Below are 20,698 nucleotides of genomic sequence, written 5' to 3' on the forward strand. Positions count from 1 at the left end.
CACAGACCACATACTTAGATAAACAATTATGTTTCAATCTAATCAACTTACCATTAAGCATAAATTCAACACCAGCCAATACATTTTTGCAATACTGGCAAAAAGCACATTTGTACATACCCTTAATTATTTTATCATTCTCTGGGTCACACACTTCAAACAAGTTCCTTAAACGCCTACCCCTCCTATAAACTATAACTGGACCTCTTCCAAACTTGGAATTTATATCTGCATTATCCCTAAATATTACCTAGTTCTTCTCCATAACCCATCTTATTAAGTCACTTTAACAAGTATAAATATTATTATGTGTTGTTTTATTTAACTGAAATCTATTTAAGTTGCAGTGCCCATCTACCCAAATTAGACAAAAATGGCCAGTGTTTCTTTTAGAAATCACTTCTTTTTTTTTTATCCTTTTAACCAAGGTTTTGGGATAACCTGTTTGGAAAAACATTCCCTCCATCAGGTGACATTCTCTTTAAAAAATCAGAGTCTCTAGCAACCATACGGACAGCCCATTACTGTTGTGCTTGTTCTGTTTTTCTTGCCTTTGGTGGTGGTGCGGTTTTGTATTTGTTCCTGTTTTTTTGGTGTCTGCCATTCATTTTGCTTTGGACTCTATAAATAATTTATTAATCAGATTAGCTGCTATGGCTGGCCTATATAGCTTGATCCACTTTTATTTGAATATCCATGTCTGAAAAACACATCACTGGCAGAGCTAACATCTGAATGAGGAAGCTAATACTAGAAATAAATATCAATAATTGAAAAAAAAAAGTTATCCTTTGCTGGGATCACCCAAACTCATGCTACCACTGACTGAGCAGGCCAGCTTGAGTTGGCACTTATTTGTGTCTCTTTTCCTTGATTCACAATGGGAGATCATCATGGTAAAAGTGTTGTGCCTAGCAGATGGTCCAAGTTTGCAGATTCCTAGAGGAAGTCTGCGACAGGCTTTATACTGTTCCACAATGATTCATTTTCTTTAAGGTACAGTGACCACTGAGTGAGAACATTAAAGTAAGGGGGTGTAGCAGAGAACTCATCCATATGAGGGATGCAGGAGGATTGCCCCTGTAAAAATAATTTTTCATAGTTCGAATTTTAAAGTCAAATCTTTCTGTGTGGCATATAGTGTAGTATTTCATCTTTCAACAGGTTTTAATAAAATTAAATCCCAGCAACTTGAGAATTTAAAACACCCGTTTCGTGAAAGTGTCATTTTCTGTTGAAAATCTAGTAAATTACAAGATATGGCTACAGTTTTAATCTTTTTAGAAAATACTTTCTATGTGATTTTATAAATAAACATTGTATTTAAGACAATATTAATGGTGATTCCCCTTATTTTTATTTATTTATTTATTTATTTTACCTCCACTCCCTGATGGTCTTCAAGCCTGTATTGCAGTTACAAATACACATGCATTCCCCTTCATGGGGCTAGAGTATGGCCAAAGTAGAACCATAATCTAAGCATCAATTTTATGCCCCATGTTCCTTCCAATGCATGCCTGCTGATGTCCAATAGAGAACAAACAACGGGCCCTATTTCAAGGTAATATTCACAGTGACATCTGAAGTATGATGTTGAAAAGGCAGATTCCAAACTAATTCAGTTTTATTACTTGTAAAAAACACCAGTTAGTTCGCCTACTGTATCAGAATCTGACTGGAAAAATTCAAATCACTATAATTTTTTCATTGTTTTGAGAAAGAGTACAACTCACCTGTGCAGTTTAAGGTGAAGTGGATTCTGAACAGAAGCTAAGACATTCTTATGTTTAAGTTCTATTAGATGAGGTAATGTCCTTGGCAGAATCATTGGCTCTTGAAGAGGTAAATTCACTTTGGTCCGTCAGTCCTACTAAATCTGATGGTAGGAGTACAAAAGGTTACGAAAGTAGATTCATAGTGCTCTACTTGGAGAAAATCTCTTTTGAAATAAAACAAATGCAGAGGGATTCCTGCGGATTCCAAATGGATCAGCAATTTCACTTTCAGTAAAGGATAGTTTGTAGATAGCAGTTCAGTAAAATCCTTGCAGTCTCACTGTGGCATTGTCTATGTATACCATGTCTGATGATGTCATACCTTGAGACTAATTCCCTTTCCTAGAGGTTGTGCGACATCTGAATTAGTATATATTAGGTTATGGGGTATGGATGTGTGCAATCCCCCCATAACTGCATGCAGCTTACTTAAACTGGGTATACTTCTCCTGGCTGATGCTAGTGAGCTATATTTTGCTGATAATGTCATTGGCAAAACACATTGGTTCTTTGTACTTGGCATATCAGCTTTTGCCTAAATAGAACATAGTTCATAAAGTGATACAGTTTCCTAAGGGATTGAGTTTTGTATCTCTTCCTCTGGTTTCAGGAGAAAATGTTACCTGTTGAAAAGAGTAATAAACGTTTTAGATTTAATGGATGCAAGAAATCAAGGCTTCAGTATAGACATTGTGTTTTGACTTGGGCAGATATTCAGATCATTTTCCCTGGGAAGGCTGTACTGCATATGGCATGTATCATCATATTCCCATATTTCTTAAAATCCAAGACATTGCTGTATTTTCCCACAATATACCCAAAGTCCTCCTGATTCTAGGCCACACAATAAAATAAGCAATTCTGACCTCCTTAGGCTAGAATTGTGTTAAAGCAGTAATTTTATAGGCAGTTCAGAACCTTCCTTTTAAACATACCATTTTTTTCTCATTTATTCTGAGGGAAACATTCAGTTAGAGTCTGAAATTAAATCTTAACCAAAACGTTGATTAAATAAAAAAATAACCACAGACTTTATTTGAATCATATATTGGATACTGTTTACAGAACTGATTATAACTACTTTTTGGCAGTAGAAAAACATCCCTAGAGCTTTATCTTCTAGAAAGATTTCCTGCTTTCTGTAACAGTCATTAAGCAATGATGCCTGCCAGGGTGGTCATTAATAGTGAATAACAGACGTCTAAGTATTGTGACAAGGCCCAGTGCCAGACACCAGAAATAGTAGGTCTCTTAACCTTTGGACATTTTCTTATTGCCTGATAATGCTTACCATGGAAGGTTTTAGTATCCTTAGAAAATGAACACTGCCAGAAAAAGAATGCTGATTTTGAAAGATTGTTTTTTCCAAAAACTACATGATTGCATTTGACAATGTCACAGATCAGTTTAGAAGTAGTGACGTAGTGGTAGTGTCATAGACTCAGGTATGTTTATGTGTTAAAAGAGGTCAAATTGACAAGCATCATCTTCAAACAATCATGTTTATATAGATAGACTGATTAGAGCGGTTTTCTGTCCCCCCTCGGCTTTGTCTCCCTTTATGAGTTAACACCAACTTCTGTTTACCATTTTTTTTTTTTGTCAGCTTTCTATATACCTGGTTGTCATGTTATAAAATGTTCTTGGTGTATTATGCAATAGGACAGTTGTACTTTCCACAAATACATTGCATTCAAAGGAGGAGGTAATACCTGGTATCTCACACTAAGTAGATAGGTAGGCACTGCACATATTGCACTGAGATGAGTTTAGTTAACATTTAAAACATAAAGTCACAATTTATTTTTGTCACTAAGAGGGGAAGCTAATGCAGCATTAATTTTTCTTAACTTATAAGTTCTCTGAATTATCCATGCACATAACACTATATTATAAATGGACATATTTACTAAAACAATCCTCCCTGTATGTTAAAAAAATTCCCTCATTTCCTTTTCCCGATTCTGTGCTTAAAGTGTCTGCAGGTACACCACAGGTGCATTAGACTGCTGTACCGTAATTTGTAGTTGCATGGATGGATATCTGCATTTTACTACTAGTTAATCATCATCATCAGCCCCCTTTTTCCCATTTCTCTACATGGGGTTGGGGTATCGTGCTAACTGTTGCCAACTCTCTCGATTCAGTGCCACACTCCTGCCTTACTCAACACTCATGCCTGACTGTCACATATCTTCATTCACACAATCCAGCCACCTCTTTGCTGGACATCCTCACTTCCTCTTACCTTCTTCCTGTCTGTCCCAAATCTTCCTCACCAGATTGTCTTCTGCTTTTCTACACGTGTCCAAACCACCGTAATCTATTCTCTTTGATCTTTTCTGCAATCGGAGATACTTTGGCTTCTGCTGTTATGTCCTCATTTCTTTGTTTGTCCCTCAGTGTGCATCCTTATCACCCATCTCAGGCACTTCATTTCCATCACCTGTAGCTTCTTCAACTATTCTGCCTTTACTGCCCAGGTTTCTGTACCATACAGACATACTGGTCGCACCACTGTCTTGTACACCTTACCTTTCAGCTTCTTTGGCATTCTTCTGTCATAGACTACACCTGATACTGTATGCCAGTTGGATGCAGCTGCTCTGATTTAAGCTTTGGCCTCTTCATTCAGACTACCCTTCTCCTCAACCACTGCTAGTTAATCCATGCTGAATTATATCAAATGAAAGGCAGACATTCAAAGAGAGAGAGAAGGAGTTAATTCCTTTTTATTCAATGGGTTTATTTCAAAAAGGTAAAATATTTCTTTTTAAAGTGATGACATTGTATAACAGGAATATACCTTGGTAGGGTCATAGATAACTAATATTTTTAATCAGTACGCAAAGAGCTCTAATCTGCTTACAAGGGCTTGCTGTCATTACCAAACTCCCCCACAGTGGACAAAATATGAATTGCACGCTCCCTGTCATGGTGTATTGCCAAAATGTTATCCTGTAGAATACATATATGAGTATAAAATTCTGCTGAGTTCTTGTTAGAATGTAGCTCATCTTACATTCTAAAAAAAAAAGGATTTATTCTGCAACATGGACGTTTCTGGTTTTGTGATTAGGGAGTGCGCAATAATTACTAGAATATTTATTTATTGGGGGGTTTTTTTGGTATATTTTTTATTTATTCATTTAATTTTTAATTGGAAATTTTTTACCAGGATAGAGCACTAATTGCAATAGTCCAATTTCAGTATCAGCCTGGAGGTACAAAACAGCAAAAACAAAGAACAGAAACAATACAATATAATACAATGAAGGTACCACAAATGAACTGGATAGATTTCAGAAGGAATTTAATACACCTGTGAAGGGCTGAGTAAAATGTTTAAAAGTAGTTAAGGACAAAGCACTAATACATGTACTACATATTCTATTATATTTCCAGGTGGATAACAAGGCAACAAATTGGGGTCTATATTATATCAGCGAAAAGTAAATGTATTGGATACCTCTTTATCTACCCATTTTCAGTGAAAGCGAAACTCTGTGAACAATCGTTACATCAACATTTTTCCCACTGTAAGTAAACAGTGAGCCAACGTAATGATCACATAAAAACAGTAAAATTTAAAACCCACCCTGGTGGGGGGCTGTGCCCGCCACCCCCCCCCAACTAACTATAACAGCTGTGAGTTGCACTACACTGGTGAAAAGGCAAATTTCCAAAGATGGCCCACTGGTTTCTTACCGTAGGAAAAATGTTGCTGTAACGATCATTCACAGAGTTTCGCTTTTACTGCAAATGGGTTAATGAAGAGGTATTCGATGCATTTACATTTCACTGATATAATATAGACTCAACAACTTGTGCATAGGTTTGCTTAACAGTGCTACACAATACTACTGATCAACACAGCCAACTACTGTACAACACACCTTACCTGTAATACTCAAGATTAAAAAATTATATTACTTAGGCTGCTGTACATTTCAAAACAAAAGCAAATTGGACATAAATGTATGAAGGAGAGCTAGAGAAGGCCTTGTTAGAAGAGAGTAAACATGTTTAGGGGTGGGTCAGGGTTAATTTATTAAGGACAAGGGAGAGGCAGTAATGCAGGAATAGTAGTCTGTTGATAAAGGTAGACCTCCCCAGCATACTTTTTCATGATGGGAGATACCAGGATTTTCTTAGGATGGCACAGTGGTGATCTGTTAGCGGGAAAAAGAAGATAAAGCTATGGATCTTAAAGAAGGCATACAGCAAAAACACAACCTTACAGTAACAACAGGATGGGGAGTTCCTTAAAAAGTAGATCTATAATCCAGTAAGCAGATCTAAACTGGATATTGGCTTTTATCTGTTATAAAATCTGTGTAGAGGGGTAAAAGAATGACTGAAGCTGTTTAGCCACATATTAAAATCTAAGGTCATGTCTAAGTAGGAATGACAGTCATGTCTCTGCCAGAGTGAAGCATGCCCAGTATTTGAGTGACACTGAGCAACATAGTTTAAGTTTTACCAAACATCACCTGCAGCTACATACTGCTAAACTAGGTAATGCATATAAGGTGTAGCTACATACTGCTAAACTAGGTAATGCATATAAGGTGTAGCTACATACTGCTAAACTAGGTAATGCATATAAGGTGTAGCTACATACTGCTAAACTAGGTAATGCATATAAGGTGTAGCTACATACTGCTAAACTAGGTAATGCATATAAGGTGTAGCTACATACTGCTAAACTAGGTAATGCATATAAGGTGTAGCTACATACTGCTAAACTAGGTAATGCATATAAGGTGTAGCTACATACTGCTAAACTAGGTAATGCATATAAGGTGTAGCTACATACTGCTAAACTAGGTAATGCATATAAGGTGTAGCTACATACTGCTAAACTAGGTAATGCATATAAGGTGTAGCTACATACTGCTAAACTAGGTAATGCATATAAGGTGTAGCTACATACTGCTAAACTAGGTAATGCATATAAGGTGTAGCTACATACTGCTAAACTAGGTAATGCATATAAGGTGTAGCTACATACTGCTAAACTAGGTAATGCATATAAGGTGTAGCTACATACTGCTAAACTAGGTAATGCATATAAGGTGTAGCTACATACTGCTAAACTAGGTAATGCATATAAGGTGTAGCTACATACTGCTAAACTAGGTAATGCATATAAGGTGTAGCTACATACTGCTAAACTAGGTAATGCATATAAGGTGTAGCTACATACTGCTAAACTAGGTAATGCATATAAGGTGTAGCTACATACTGCTAAACTAGGTAATGCATATAAGGTGTCTAGTTCACATTTATAAGTCTGGGTCCTAAGGTTCCTGTATCATTTTAGATTTCTCTTCCCTGCCACTGTTAGAAGAATGTCAATTAAAAGAGAAAATCTGACGGCATCTATAAAAATAATTATGTGAGTCAAATTAACCTGGCAACTTAAACCAGAACTCATCCTTTTATAAAACAACAACAATAATAATAATAATCTTTTCTTAATCAAGACCATCTTTAAATGGAATAAGCTAAAGATTTAAGAGAGCTTTTCTCTTCCCTTGAGAATTGATTTCACAGTCATGGAATGCATCTGCAACTGAAAAGCTGTCTTTGGGATTCATGAATGTCATACAAGCCGCTGACATGGGATTAAGCCAGTCTTACAATCTTTCTTGATAAAACACTAATGCTATTATAATAAGCATTCTGGAATAATAACCCTGTGCTGATTTCAGTGGCTAAAGCTACTACAGGATGACAAAATGCAGATTACAACTCAATGCTGCAGTGCTAAAACATCTAAGCTGTGATTCACTGGCAAGAGCCCAAAAACACTTCATAGACTCATATGATCTCTAATACAGTGCAATATTTGGAAATACAGCAAGAGCAATTCTAAAGGCCCTTTCCTGCAGCCTATGCAAACTTAGTTTATACTGCTTTTCAGTAGCACATGCATGGGGCCAGCCTCCCCTCCAGATTCTTGCAGTTTTTCTGGCTCCCTGTGTAGTGTGGTCCAAAATTCAGTGCATACCACTCAGCTATACATGGCGTTCAGTACCATGGCAACCTACCAATATACAAATTATATGCTATTTTTTAATTGCTGCTGGAATGCAATGGTTCACAAGGCATGCCTCAGTGCTTCAAAGGGGTATGTGAAGCTTAACAGGAGTTTTACTGTATAAATTCCTTACTGGGACTTATTTTTTTTTTAATTAAAAGTGCATGTTACTGTCAGACTTACTAGCATTCTAAGTGCAGCCCTATACTTAAGTGACTGGGATTCTTCATGAACTCTAACCTCCACTGCAGGGTCACTCAGATATTCTCGGGTGAAATGGCTATCCATTATCAGTAACAGTTTCCTTCGATATAGGTTTGCAGTGAGCTCTATTTTACATGTAAAACAACAGGTGTACGGCAAAATACACCCCCAGTGGGACACAAGTCCAGCGTAGTACATCACGTATCTATGTAAACCTAGGGATAATTCAGATCAACTGATAAACAAAGGCAGTGCATCTTTTGGAGTGTAAGTAAATCTCAGCATGCAGACAAAATTTTACGCAGACATGGGATAAAATGCAACCCCCACAAGGATGTTAAAAAGAGGCAGAAATGAACCCCAGGCCTTTGAGAAAGAAACACTGATTGAGTTACCATGTTGTTCTTTAGGTGGAAAACCGAAACACTTGTATAAGATTTGACGTCATCTGAATGTATTAATTTGTAAGCATAATGTTTTCCCAGTAATGTTACAATTTGTACTTCAGTTTTATAAATTGTTTAGGACTGATCTTCAGAAATTTATAGAAAGTAATTTACTTTATACATAGTTTACCCCTTCATGGAATGTTTCTCTTTGTCTCCTTCAAAATGTTTCTTTATTACACGGTCACATTTTTTCAATTTGGAAAATAGGTAGTCCCAAAAATGTCATTGCTGTTCTCAGAAAATTTGCCATAGGTTTTCCTGGAGTTTCCAAAAATGAGAAGCTCTGTACCAGTCGAATTATAATTGTCTCACTAAAACATTAAAAGGCTTGACATGAATGCCAGTGCATGATATGCCATTGTTAATAGCTACAACAGAAAAACATCATAGATGACTTAAGAACATGATTTTAATCTAATAAATAGAATAGGTTGATGGTCTTTTATTTACATGACTAAACAGTAGAATCATCTAAAAGCCTTGCTGGACACTGTTTGTGAATATGACAAACCTGGCAAAACCTGTTTATATGTGTCATTTTACTACAGATTTATACTTATATGGATTTTTAGATAGTTTACCTTCATTATATAAATGATGGTTATGTACTGTGTCCATCAACTCAGAAATTTGTTTAGTTTGACAGAATTGTGCACTTATTACTTTTTCTGATACAAATTTGTCAATTATGTCATAAACTCTGTTCCCCTGAAATCTATTCAATCACTAAATTGCTAAAAAAAAAGTACAGAAGTTCATAGGTTCATAGGCTCATAGGTTCATACTGGGCTATCTGCCCAAGGGCATTTATAAGCCTAGCCCATAGTTATTTGGCTTTCGCCACCCCTTTAGTTTGAATAAAACTATGCCTATTATTTTGCTGTGCCTCTGTCAAGCAGTGACACTGAAGTAATCCCTGGGGTATATCTGCGATCCCCCATCCATTGGTCAAGATTCCTCTTGAACAAGGCCAGCGAGGTGCTCTGCCTCACATGTACCGGGATTTTGTTCCACAGCATAGGGAGTCTCTGGGTGATGAATCTGTCCCTCCAGCACGTTCTATTAATAACCGTGTCAAGGTTTAAGTCTCCGCCCTTGTGGTTCTGAGGGATCTAGATTTTTTGAGGTGAAGCATATTCATCAAATCAGGGTTTGACATGGCCTTATATGTCAGGCACAGGTCACCTGTGAGCAAGCGGTATGAGACTGAATAGAGCTGGAGTTCTTTCAGTCAGGCAGCATAAGACATATTTTTGAGACCCTTTATCCTTTTGGTGAGGAACTTTTGGGGCCTTTCCAGCTGCTGCAGGTGTCGGGTCAGATACATTCTGAATGGGGCATTGTACTCGATCATAGGTCTAATGAGTGATGAGTACAGGGGGACGATGACCTCCCTTGATCTAGATGTGAATCCCTTCATGATCAGGTGGGCAATGTAGAAGGTTTTCCTAACTACTTTAGCAACATGAGTGTCAAACGAAAGGCTACTGTCAACCTGGGTCCCCAGATCCCTGATGACTTCTTCTGTGCTCAGTGGATTGCCACCTATATGGTAGCTAGGGGTAACCTTGTTTTTCCCGAAGGGTATGACTATGCATTTCTTGGCATTTAACTTTAGGCCGTGGCTCTGGAACCAGTTATCCGTTTCTGTGAGGCCCTTCTGAAGGATATCTGTGTCAGATGTGTTTTCGACTATGGCGCCCAGTTTGCAGTCATCTGCAAACTTTGTCAGCCATAACCCTCCTGTGTTTGCTTGTACTTCAGAAAGTAGATGCGAACAAGAGTGGACCCAGGACTGAGCCCTGTGGGACACCACTTGTGACAGGCTTTGAGTCTGACATGGCTCCAGCAACTCTGACCCTGTGGGTTCTGTCACTTAGCCAGTTTGCAACCCATCTTGTGATGTATGGGTTTACATTCAAGCTGATGAGTTTTTCGATGATACCTGAGTGGGGTATTGTGTCAAAGGCCTTTGCCAGGTCAAGGTAGGCTGTATGGACTGCCTTTCCTCATCAATGGCCTTGGTGACTGTCTCGAAAAAGTCAACCAAGTTTAAAAGGCATGATCTGCCTTTGACAAAGCCAAACTGGGTTGGATCCTAAGTCTGCAAGTTCCCTATGTCTTTATTTATGAGTTCCATTATGATCCTCTCCATGACTTTGCAGATAAGGCTTGTCAAGCTAATGGGACGGTAATTTCCAGGGTCAGTGGAGGCACCGCCTTGTGAAGTGGGACCACAGTCGCGGCGCCACTCCTTGGGTACGTATCCTGAGGTGAGGCTAAGATTAAACAGCTGTCCTAACTGCGGGTTTAATTCCTCATTGAGTTCGTGGAGCACACAGCCGGGGACACCATCCGGTCCCATGGATGCTGTGTTTTTTTGCTTTGGAGAGAGCAGTTCTCACCTGGGCGTTGGAGATGTTTGGGAGCTACAATCCTCTGGTATAGATATCTCTCCTTTTGGGGGGGAGAAGTTTGCACTGAACTTGTCAGCCAGTATGTTGGCAATGTGTGTAGGTTCAGTAATCTTCACATCATTTTGAACTAATTCTGAGCATATCTGGGAGTTTCCTCCTAGGTTTCTAACATAGCTAAAGAAGGCCTTATGATTGTCTTTTGAGTCCTTGGCGATTTTTCTCTCAAAATTTGCCTTGGATGATTTTATGAGAGCTCTTAGTTTATTTACTTATAATGATCAAAGGTGTCTTACCTTTCAAGGATTTTGCTCCATCTTGTAGTAGCTTCCTCCTTTTGTTGTAGAGCTTGTTTATGGCTGGGGTCCACCAGACTGGACGCTTGCCTTTGGTACAAAGAGTCTTAGTTTTGTTTGGGATTGCCTGATCCATGCAGTCCTGTAGGTGCTGGTAGAAGGCATTTGCAAGTGATTCAGCGGTTTGAGTAATGTTTACCACTGGCTCAGGGGCCTTAAAGGAGACCACACTAGTTTTTAGAAGTGTGAAGTCGGCTTTTGAGAAGTTTTTCACTGTGGTCTTTTTTTTTCAGGTGGGGGCGGGATGAGGACCTCCAGCGAGATTAGTTTATGATCTGATCTCACCAGTGAGGGGTATACTTCCGGTGTTGAACATTGTGATCCCATGTTCGTGATGATGAGATCAAGTATGTTTTCTCCTCTTGTGGGGATGGTGACTAGTTGTTCCATGGCATTTGAGTTTATGAACTCCAAGAACCTTTGGGCTAGAGTGTTTGGGCTTCAGTAGTGTTCCCAGTCTATATTAGGGTAGTTGAAGTCACCTAGTATGATGGTGTTTGGAGATACATTTATCCCCTCCATTGTTTTCAGGAAGGCCATGTGAGGTTCCTGAGTTTGAGAGGGTGGCCTGTAACATGCTACAAATTGCAGAGCAGTCTTGCCTATGGTTAATTGCACCTGGATGGTCTCCGATGCATCGTGCGTTGCCACCAACCTTGAGGTGTGGGTGTCCTTTATGAATATGGACACCCTCCTTTCTTGGTGTTGTCCGGATTTTGGGGCCGGAACGCATGATATGAGGTGAAACCTGATAGTGCTGGGGTGCTCTCAGGAGCCTTGAACCAGGTTTCTGTCACAGCACAGACATCGATGTTCTCCATACTGAGAAGGGCCTCGAGTGTGCATCTTGAGATTGAGACTTCTGGCATTGAGCAGCATTACCCTTAGTTTTTTACTTTTTGTGTTCTAGGGTGGTAGGTTTAGAATTTGAGCCTTGCCTAAAAAGGCACTATGGGGGTGGCAAGAGCCTTTGCCAATATCCGAAGCCTAGGGGTGACAGGTGCAAGCCGTCCCTTGCAGCGTGGCTTGTCCAGCATGTCATCCCAGGCAGACAGACATTGATCCCCTTTGAATGACACCAGAATTTAAGCCAATTATTAAAGCTGATCATCTTATCACTGTATTGTGGCATCATTCTAGGTGAAGGTAGGATACTGCTCAAGGTCAGGGTCATACCTGCCTGGACTACATAATCAGAGAGCTCCTCAATGTCTCTTTTCATGTAGTCCAAGGAGGTACATCTCAGGTCGTTGACACCAGCGTGGACAATGACTGAGTCGTACTTGTACCTGCTGTTGAGAGACCTGAGTGCTTGTGTTATGTGGTGTATTCTAGCGCCCGACAGGCAGCTTACTGTGACCTTCTCCTTACTCAGTCTGGTGAGCGGGATGTCAGTGTGTCTGACTATGGAGTCACCTATGACAAGTATGTTTGGTGTTGTATTTGGCCTTAAGGGCAGTGACTGCTTTGCACACTGATTTTGTTGTTTATGTGTTGTTTGTGTGGTGTATTGAGTTTGCAGTTGCTTGGGTGTCTGCTTTGGAGGCCTCTGCTGTTTAGGTAAATTTTACTCAGAGCCTCGAGTATGTCTTAGTGTGTTTATGTGTTTGATTCAGTGGTGTGGTTGAGTTATGTGAGACTGGTATTGTGGTGTGTGTAGTTGCCTTCTCCTCCTGCCTGGTCTTGCCAGTCCTGAGTTGAGAGAGCTCAGCCTCCAGTCTGGCTAAATAGCTGCATCTCTCACAAGTGTTAGTGTTACGTGGGAGGAGGAGAGGGTTGTCCGTGTACATGAGGCAATTGTAACATTGTCTCAGAATTCCCAGATTCACCAACTGGGCAGGAGAGGATGCCAGCATCTGACCCTTCGACATGCTAGAAAGAATTATGAGTTGGTATGAGACAGAAAAGTAGTGGGCTTAGCAGGGAAGTGGGCACTCCTGGGGGTTTTGCTAGTGAGAGATTTGTATAATATAGGAGTGCTTGACCTGCAAAGAGAATGCTTATAAGACAAGGGATATGCTTATAAGACAAGTGCTGAGCTTTTGAGAAGAAAAGCTATTTGGAACAAGTGCTGCACTTTTTAGTGTAGGTGTAAACTGTTTAGGTTCCTAACAGAGCAGTTCTAAGGGAAAAATTGAAGAACAGACTTTCTGGAGCCAGAAAGAGTTTAACCTTGTTTAACCGACGCTGCCTGATGCTGCTCTAGTGGCAACTCTGTGCTAAATCGCGCTAAAGCACGTTAAAGCGTGCTTGATAGCAGGGGCTGGAAAGAAGCAGGAATAGACCCAAAAGGGAAAATAAAACTACAGTTTCAAGTCAGTAACCACCTCTACGGGGGGCAGGGAAGCTGCTCAATGTTAGTCACTGCCACTGATCAACAGAGAGACCCTCCTTCAGCCCAAGCAAAAATGGCCTCACAGAAACTTTCAAACAGTTCAGGAACAGCAAGCCTGTAACTGAACTTTTTTAACTCTCAGAAAAGTGGGAAAAAGCAAGATTTTTTTGTTTTGTTTTTACAGAGATAGCAGAGGTTCACAAGTAATATCAAGTTATAACAGTGCAGTAAATGACCCCACACAAGAGTGCTAGGTCAAGGACAGAAAATATGCAAGTTTTAAGAAAAAATATTTAAAATTAAGTGCAAACTGGAAATTCAGCAAAGAGCTTTTGGTTGTGCTCTAAATACAGCTACTAATACAGAAATCAAGTTTAACAAGCCAGAAAATGCTCAAGCTAGGCAGCTATGCAGAAAAACTTAGCAAATAAACAGAGAAAAATACTTAAAATCTCAAAAGTGGCTCCCTTCTTCTCTCAGCGTTTTTTCCTCTTGGAGGGTGCTTCACCAACAGCCAACAAGCCTGAAAAGACGCCCAAACCACGAGGCAACTAGGTTTTAAGAGAGGAAGATGAAGGAGTTATGGAAATGACCCCTAGTGGCCAATAAAACTACAGTTTCAAGTCAGTAACCACCTCTATGGGGGCAGGGAAGCTGCTCAAAGTTAGTCACTGCCACTGATCAACAGAGAGACCCTCCTTCAGCCCAAGCAAAAATGGCCTCACAGAAACTTTCAAACAGTTCAGGAACAGCAAGCCTGTAACTGAACTTTTAACTCTCAGAAAAGTGGGAAAAAAGCAAGATTTTTTGTTGTTTTGTTTTTACAGAGATAGCAGAGGTTCACAAGTAATATCAAGTTATAACAGTGCAGTAAATGACCCCACACAAGAGTGCTAGGTCAAGGACAGAAAATATGCAAGTTTTAAGAAAAAACGATTTAAAATTAAGTGCAAACAGGAAATTCAGCAAACAGCTTTTGGTTGTGCTCTAAATACAGCTACTAATACAGAAATCTAGTTTAACAAGCCAGAAAATGCTCAAGCTAGGCAGCTATGCAGAAAAACTTAGCAAATAAACAGAGAAAAAATACTTAAAATCTCAAAAGTGGCTCCCTTCTTCTCTCAGCGTTTTTTCCTCTTGGAGGGTGCTTCACCAACAGCCAACAAGCCTGAAAAGACCTAGCACTGTAAGAAACATTTGCATTTGTTGATTTCTTAAAAATCCACAAGCTGTAAGATAGGCAGTTCATGATCTGACTACCATGATACATAGATATTCTGCAGCATTGTAGATAAAGAACTAGCTCCTGTAAAATTTAAATTTTCCCAAAAATATGAGGATAATTATAAGATTTTTTAACTAGCAACAACACTATTTGGAACATTACTGAACAAAACCATTTACAAACTGTTTTTATTATCTAAAGTAAAAGAACATGCTTTACAAATTAAATTCTAACTTGGTATTTATATATATATATATATATATATATATATATATATATATATATATATATATAGATCTCACTATCAAAATGTCATGGTGACTTACCTCGATTATGCACATCACCTACCCAAAACAATGAAAAACCATCCACCCAACTGCTCAGAATGTCGATTTGACCACTCACCATCCAGAAAAAAACATACAATATGATGCAGAGAATTGCATACTGTTTTGCACCCCCCACACCCCCTGCACTCCCCACACCTCTTGCTACTTATATATTCTAACTCCAAGTTCGTACTACAGTGAGGAAAAGGGTAATTTTCCTGATCCCCACTGTAGTGTGATGCACTTCAAAGCACTGATGCTCAAAACTGAAAACACAAGCTATGTATCAATGTTTTAAAGTCAACAGGAATTGTGTTCCCAGTTTTGCTTCTCTGCTCCTCCGTGTTCGAACTTGTCACAGTCAAGGTAAGTCACCTAGACATTTTGATAGTAATCCATATATATATATATATATATATATATATATATATATATATATATATATATATATACATAGATATACATCTATGTCAGATGATAGAGTTTTCAGAAACTCAAAATTCATACAGACGAGACCATATGACTGAGCTTCCAAAAACTTGAACATCAAAAAAATAAGACAAAAATCTACTTTTTTTACATTTATACAGGGGAAAGCCCCACTGTGCCCTCCACACCCTCTGCAAATGTTTTATATATATATATATATATATATATATATATATATATATATATATATATATATATATATATATATATATATACCAATTCCGAAATCACACTACAGTGAAGAAAAGAGTAAATTTCCCGATCCACACTGTACCGCGATCTCCATTCAAAACCTTTGAGTTTTCAAAAACTTGATCATATGGTCTCGACCATATGAATTTTGAGATACTGAATAGATATAGATATATATGTATATCTGTGTGTGTGTGTGTGTGTGTGTGTGTGTGTGTGTGTGTGTGTGCTTGTGTGTGCGTGATTTTAGAATTAATGAGAAATTTTATGACGCAGGAATTAAGATCATAATCTAATTCATCTGATTAGAAATGTCATAATCAAATGAGTAACTGTAAGTGTCAGAACAATATTGTATGTTGTAGAACAGAAAATTAAAGTTTTCTGAATGTAAGCTGCATAATAGTAAGTGAAGTAATGCATAATATGTGGAAGAGGCAGCAAAAATGTAAAAACTATCTAACCAAAGAGACTTACAGAAGCAACAGAGTATATTGTTGGTGGATATGTGTAATAACATATTCGCTGGTAAGTGATGAACTAGTAGGCACACTACTAGTAGGAATTTACTACATTAAAAGGATTTAAATTGTTTAAGAATGCCATATTTGGGTATGTGAGTACATTTGAGATAAAGTGAAATAGTGTCTTTATGTTAATGATAGAACATTTATAGTAAACCAATGAGCTTCATCTCTCAGATTGTGAAAACAGTTTCCTCATGAGCTCTGAAGATGTCATTACCTCCACATACAGTTTTCAAATGTTCAGTTATCAAATATGGATCTGCCTTTTGCCTGTTTTCCCCCTCTTAAACTGTTATATGATTACTTATGTCATCACTATACCTAAAATGTATATTCTTTAATGCTGAACAGTTTTGTAGGTTCACTTGTTGGAATTAAATTAACTTGGGGGAAAAGGACAGCAGTTTCTATATGTAAAAGTTATTTATCTTTATAAAGTAACAGTGACTACTTCATTTTTCATCTCTGCTCATTTGTTAAATAACTAATACAGCTGTGATTAGACAATACCTGGGAAAAAGGAAAGTTTCCTACTCTCAGTATTCTATGATCTAGCAGTTTCTTATGTCTCCTGGTTGACGAGCATGCTAGTTGATGAAACTACACTCCTAATTTATTTGTGTTCATGCATGTCCTCATGCACAAACGGCTATGTATAAATATCATAGACTAGCCTGTAAGGATTCTTGGGCATTCAGAAACATGTTTTGAAGGTATTTGTCATTTCAACGGCTAAATCTTTAATTTTCCAACATTTCTAGGGTAACTTATTGAGGGCTGTAACAGCTTCATGTTTGGGGTATGCTGTAATTATCATGCTACTGGATGAAGTGGACTGATGCATTCTAAAATAATTATCTTTTTTTTAAATTTCCTGTTAATGCTTTTGTGCACAGAAGTTTACTTACAAACACTTCATTTTAAGACATAAATTCAAAATTTGAAAGATGCCACAGACATGAATACTATCAATATAAAACATGGGAGTGCAATACACACAACTGGTGCATTGCTGCCGGTCATGGAGCTCAGTAAAACATCACATTGCTAATGTAACAAATGAAATGGGGGGGAGGGTAAAAAAGAACAGCGGCAACATCGATAAGCATGCCCACGGCAATGACACTAGACCAGTAGGCTTCTCTACTGCTTCTTGATTACAAACTAAGTGGGGTGCTGGCAAGTTCAGGTCTGCAAAGTTAAACTTCAGAGTTGCTTTTTTCAATAGGAAATCACTGCTGATATGTTTTGTTTTGTTTTTTAAGTATGCACCAACTGTGATACCTTTCTTTTTGACAGGTTATTTCTCTTCATGTTTGTCCTAAACTGCAGTTGGTATATATAAGTTTGAGGGGAAATAGGGTATAGGGGAGCTATCCCCTGCAAAAAACAAATATAATTTTTTGATGCATTGAATTCTGCACCATTTATGTTCAGTCAATGAACTGTTGTGAAAGCAGAATAACATTTGGTACAGTGAAGAACTAAACAGTGACCAGACCAGGTATGCTATGATGTGGCATCCACCTGGGGTTCTGAAGACACAGATTCTGGAATGCTGCAAAGGAAGGCCTAATGAATAATAGTGAATAAGTCTGATTTTTTTCTTGCAGGAGGGCCAAGGGTCTTCTATTGTACATCCAACACACATCTTTGTCTTTGGGTGGGATTAACATTCTGCGCAAGTGGCTGTGTGTATATTATGTTCTTTTAGAAAGAAAAGAGATGGCCATAAAACAATTCTCTTCCTTGCCCAGGGTATGATGTCCAGACAGCTGACTGTAGTTAAGTGGTGTAGGGAGATGGGCATAAAATTGCAATGATTCTGTCATATGCAGCTTCTGGAATCTCTGGCATGCTTAGTGTAACTCATTACTCAGAGGGCAATTTGGGCACCTTATGGCACTGGTGATTATTTTAATACTCGTTTCATTGTTTAGGGCCAGTGTTATAACAGTAACTACAAACATGCAGGCTTGTGCATAAATGAACAAATTACTCTTGCAAAGTTCTTTAATTTCACATTTATTTAACTAATTATTGAACACCTGTTCATTGCTGTTTCTGTGCTGTTTGCCTTTGGGCACTGCCATTTAAAATGTTAGTGTGGTATTTCAAATTATTTGCTTAGAAAGAAATAAAGAAAGAAAACCTTCTTTTTTCTACTAGTCATAATGTAACATTATCTTCTTGTTTTTCTTTCTGCTATAAAAAGTCCTCGCTCCTGATTTCCGAATGACCCCAGTGAGGCCATTAATACCAGCAGCACGTGGAGGGGAAGTGTTCATTAAATGTCAGCCAAGAGCAGCACCGAAACCTCTGATCTTTTGGAGTAAAGGAACTGAACTGCTGACTAACAGTTCCAGGTCAGTTACAGATCTCTTCTATTTACCATCATGTGAAGAAATGTAATAAGCGGTCAGAACACTGCCACATTTAATATCTGCCTCAATAGCAGGTAATATATGAAGTCTTATCTAAAATGTCACTGCAATGAATATTATGCAGAAGAACAGGAATATACATGGCAACTTCTAAATTAATACAACCTTTCAGCTTTAAAAAAAAATAAGAATTGCTTTTAAACACCATTTAGATCTAAGAGTTTGAAGCCCTTCTGAAAAACATATCTTGTGGAAATCTACCTCGTTTGTGCAAATTAACCGGATTTGTTTTAGCTGATATACCTGTCAGCAGAGACAGTTGTAAATTAAAAGGAATCTGAAAGTATATTAGTGTCCTATGTCAAGAAGAGTATAACATCTCCTACAGTTCATAGTATAATCAGTGTCAATATACAAGAAAAAATGGGTTTGTAAAGAGTCTTCATTGCTAACCATTATTGCTTACAAAACTGCACTTTATTTAAAAACAAATGCAGATTAGGTCAGCTTTTCACAGACATCAGACAGAATCAATGACCATATAATCTATCTTTGTTGATGAATTTGTATGACAAAAGATTAATTATAGTACAATTCAGTGTTCTAACAATATCTATGTCACTGTATGACAAAAGATTAATTGTAGTACAATACAGTGCTCTAACAATATTTGCGTCACTGTATGACAAAAGATTAATTAAAGTACAATACAGTGCTCTAACAATATCTGCGTCACTGTATGACAAAAGATAAATTATAGTACACTACAGTGCTCTAACAATATCTGCATCACTGTATGACAAAAGATTAATTATAGTACAATACAGTGCTCTAACAATATCTTTGTCACTGTATGACAAAACATTAATTACAGTACAATACAGTGCTCTAACAATATCTGTGTCACTGTATGACAAAAGATTAATTATAGTACAATACAGTGCTCTAACAATATCTGCATCACTGTATGACAAAAGATTAATTATAGTACAATACAGTGCTCTAACAATATTTGCATCACTTCATTTAGAATTTTTATTAACAGCCAGCAGTGTGATAATTTCAGTGGGGTTAGTGTTGTTGCACATCATGTGAAGTGTAGTTGAGTGTAACTAAAACATTTGTTTGGTTTTCTTGTGTTTCAGTACAGTGATTACCTTGGATGGTAGCTTGTGGATTAAAAATATCAGCAAAAGAGATGAAGGCAAATATACATGTTTTGCAGAAAATTCTTTGGGAAAGGCCAACAGCACTGGGACCCTCTCAGTTCGAGGTATGTGTAGAACATGAATATTTGGAGGGAAAAACTTACCTTTCATACTGTTACCTGATCAGTATAACCTTTCAAGGCTCCTGATGAGGATCATTAACTAGTAAGTAATCAAACCATTAAGTAAAACCTGTGAGAAAGACTGAGCCAACTTAGATCCCTCACTGTTTAACACCTTAAACCTCCTGTAGTGCTAGAGCCTTGACTGTGTAATACCTTAAACCTCCTGTAGTGCTAGAGCCTTCACTGCGTAATACCTTAAACCTCCTGTAGTGCTAGAGCCCTCACTGTGTAATACCTTAAACCTCTTGTAGTGCTAGAGCCTTCACTGTGAAATACCTTAAACTTCCTGTAGTGCTACAGCCTTCACTGTGAAATACTTTAAACCTCCTGTAGTGCTAGAGCCTTCACTGTGTAATACCTTAAACCTCTTGTAGTACTAGAGCCTTCACTGTGAAATACCTTAAACCTCCTGTAGTGCTAGAGCCTTCACTGTGTAATACCTTAAACCTCTTGTAGTACTAGAGCCTTCACTGTGAAATACCTTAAACCTCCTGTAGTGCTAGAGCCTTCACTGTGAAATACTTTAAACCTCCTGTAGTGCTAGAGCCCTCACTGTGTAATACCTTAAACCTCTTGTAGTGCTAGAGCCTTCACTGTGAAATACCTTAAACCTCCTGTAGTGCTAGAGCCTTCACTG

The 20,698-nt window shown here is 38.2% G+C and overlaps 1 protein-coding gene across 2 annotated transcripts in view; it reads left to right on the forward strand.

Annotated features, from left to right (window-relative positions):
* The window catches only part of CNTN2 (contactin 2), a 907,647-nt gene that overhangs the window by 626,479 nt on the left and 260,470 nt on the right, over positions 1 to 20,698 (forward strand). For both annotated transcript variants that reach the window (XM_044076798.1, XM_044076799.1), the window contains 2 exons: positions 18,560 to 18,710; positions 19,874 to 20,001. In XM_044076798.1, the coding sequence (XP_043932733.1) occupies positions 18,560 to 18,710; positions 19,874 to 20,001 (279 nt within the window). The remainder of the gene's footprint in view (positions 1 to 18,559; positions 18,711 to 19,873; positions 20,002 to 20,698) is intronic.

This window comes from Protopterus annectens, chromosome 7.part0 (genome assembly GCF_019279795.1).
Source record: "Protopterus annectens isolate FY-2018-M chromosome 7.part0, PAN1.0, whole genome shotgun sequence".
NCBI lineage: Eukaryota > Metazoa > Chordata > Ceratodontiformes > Protopteridae > Protopterus > Protopterus annectens.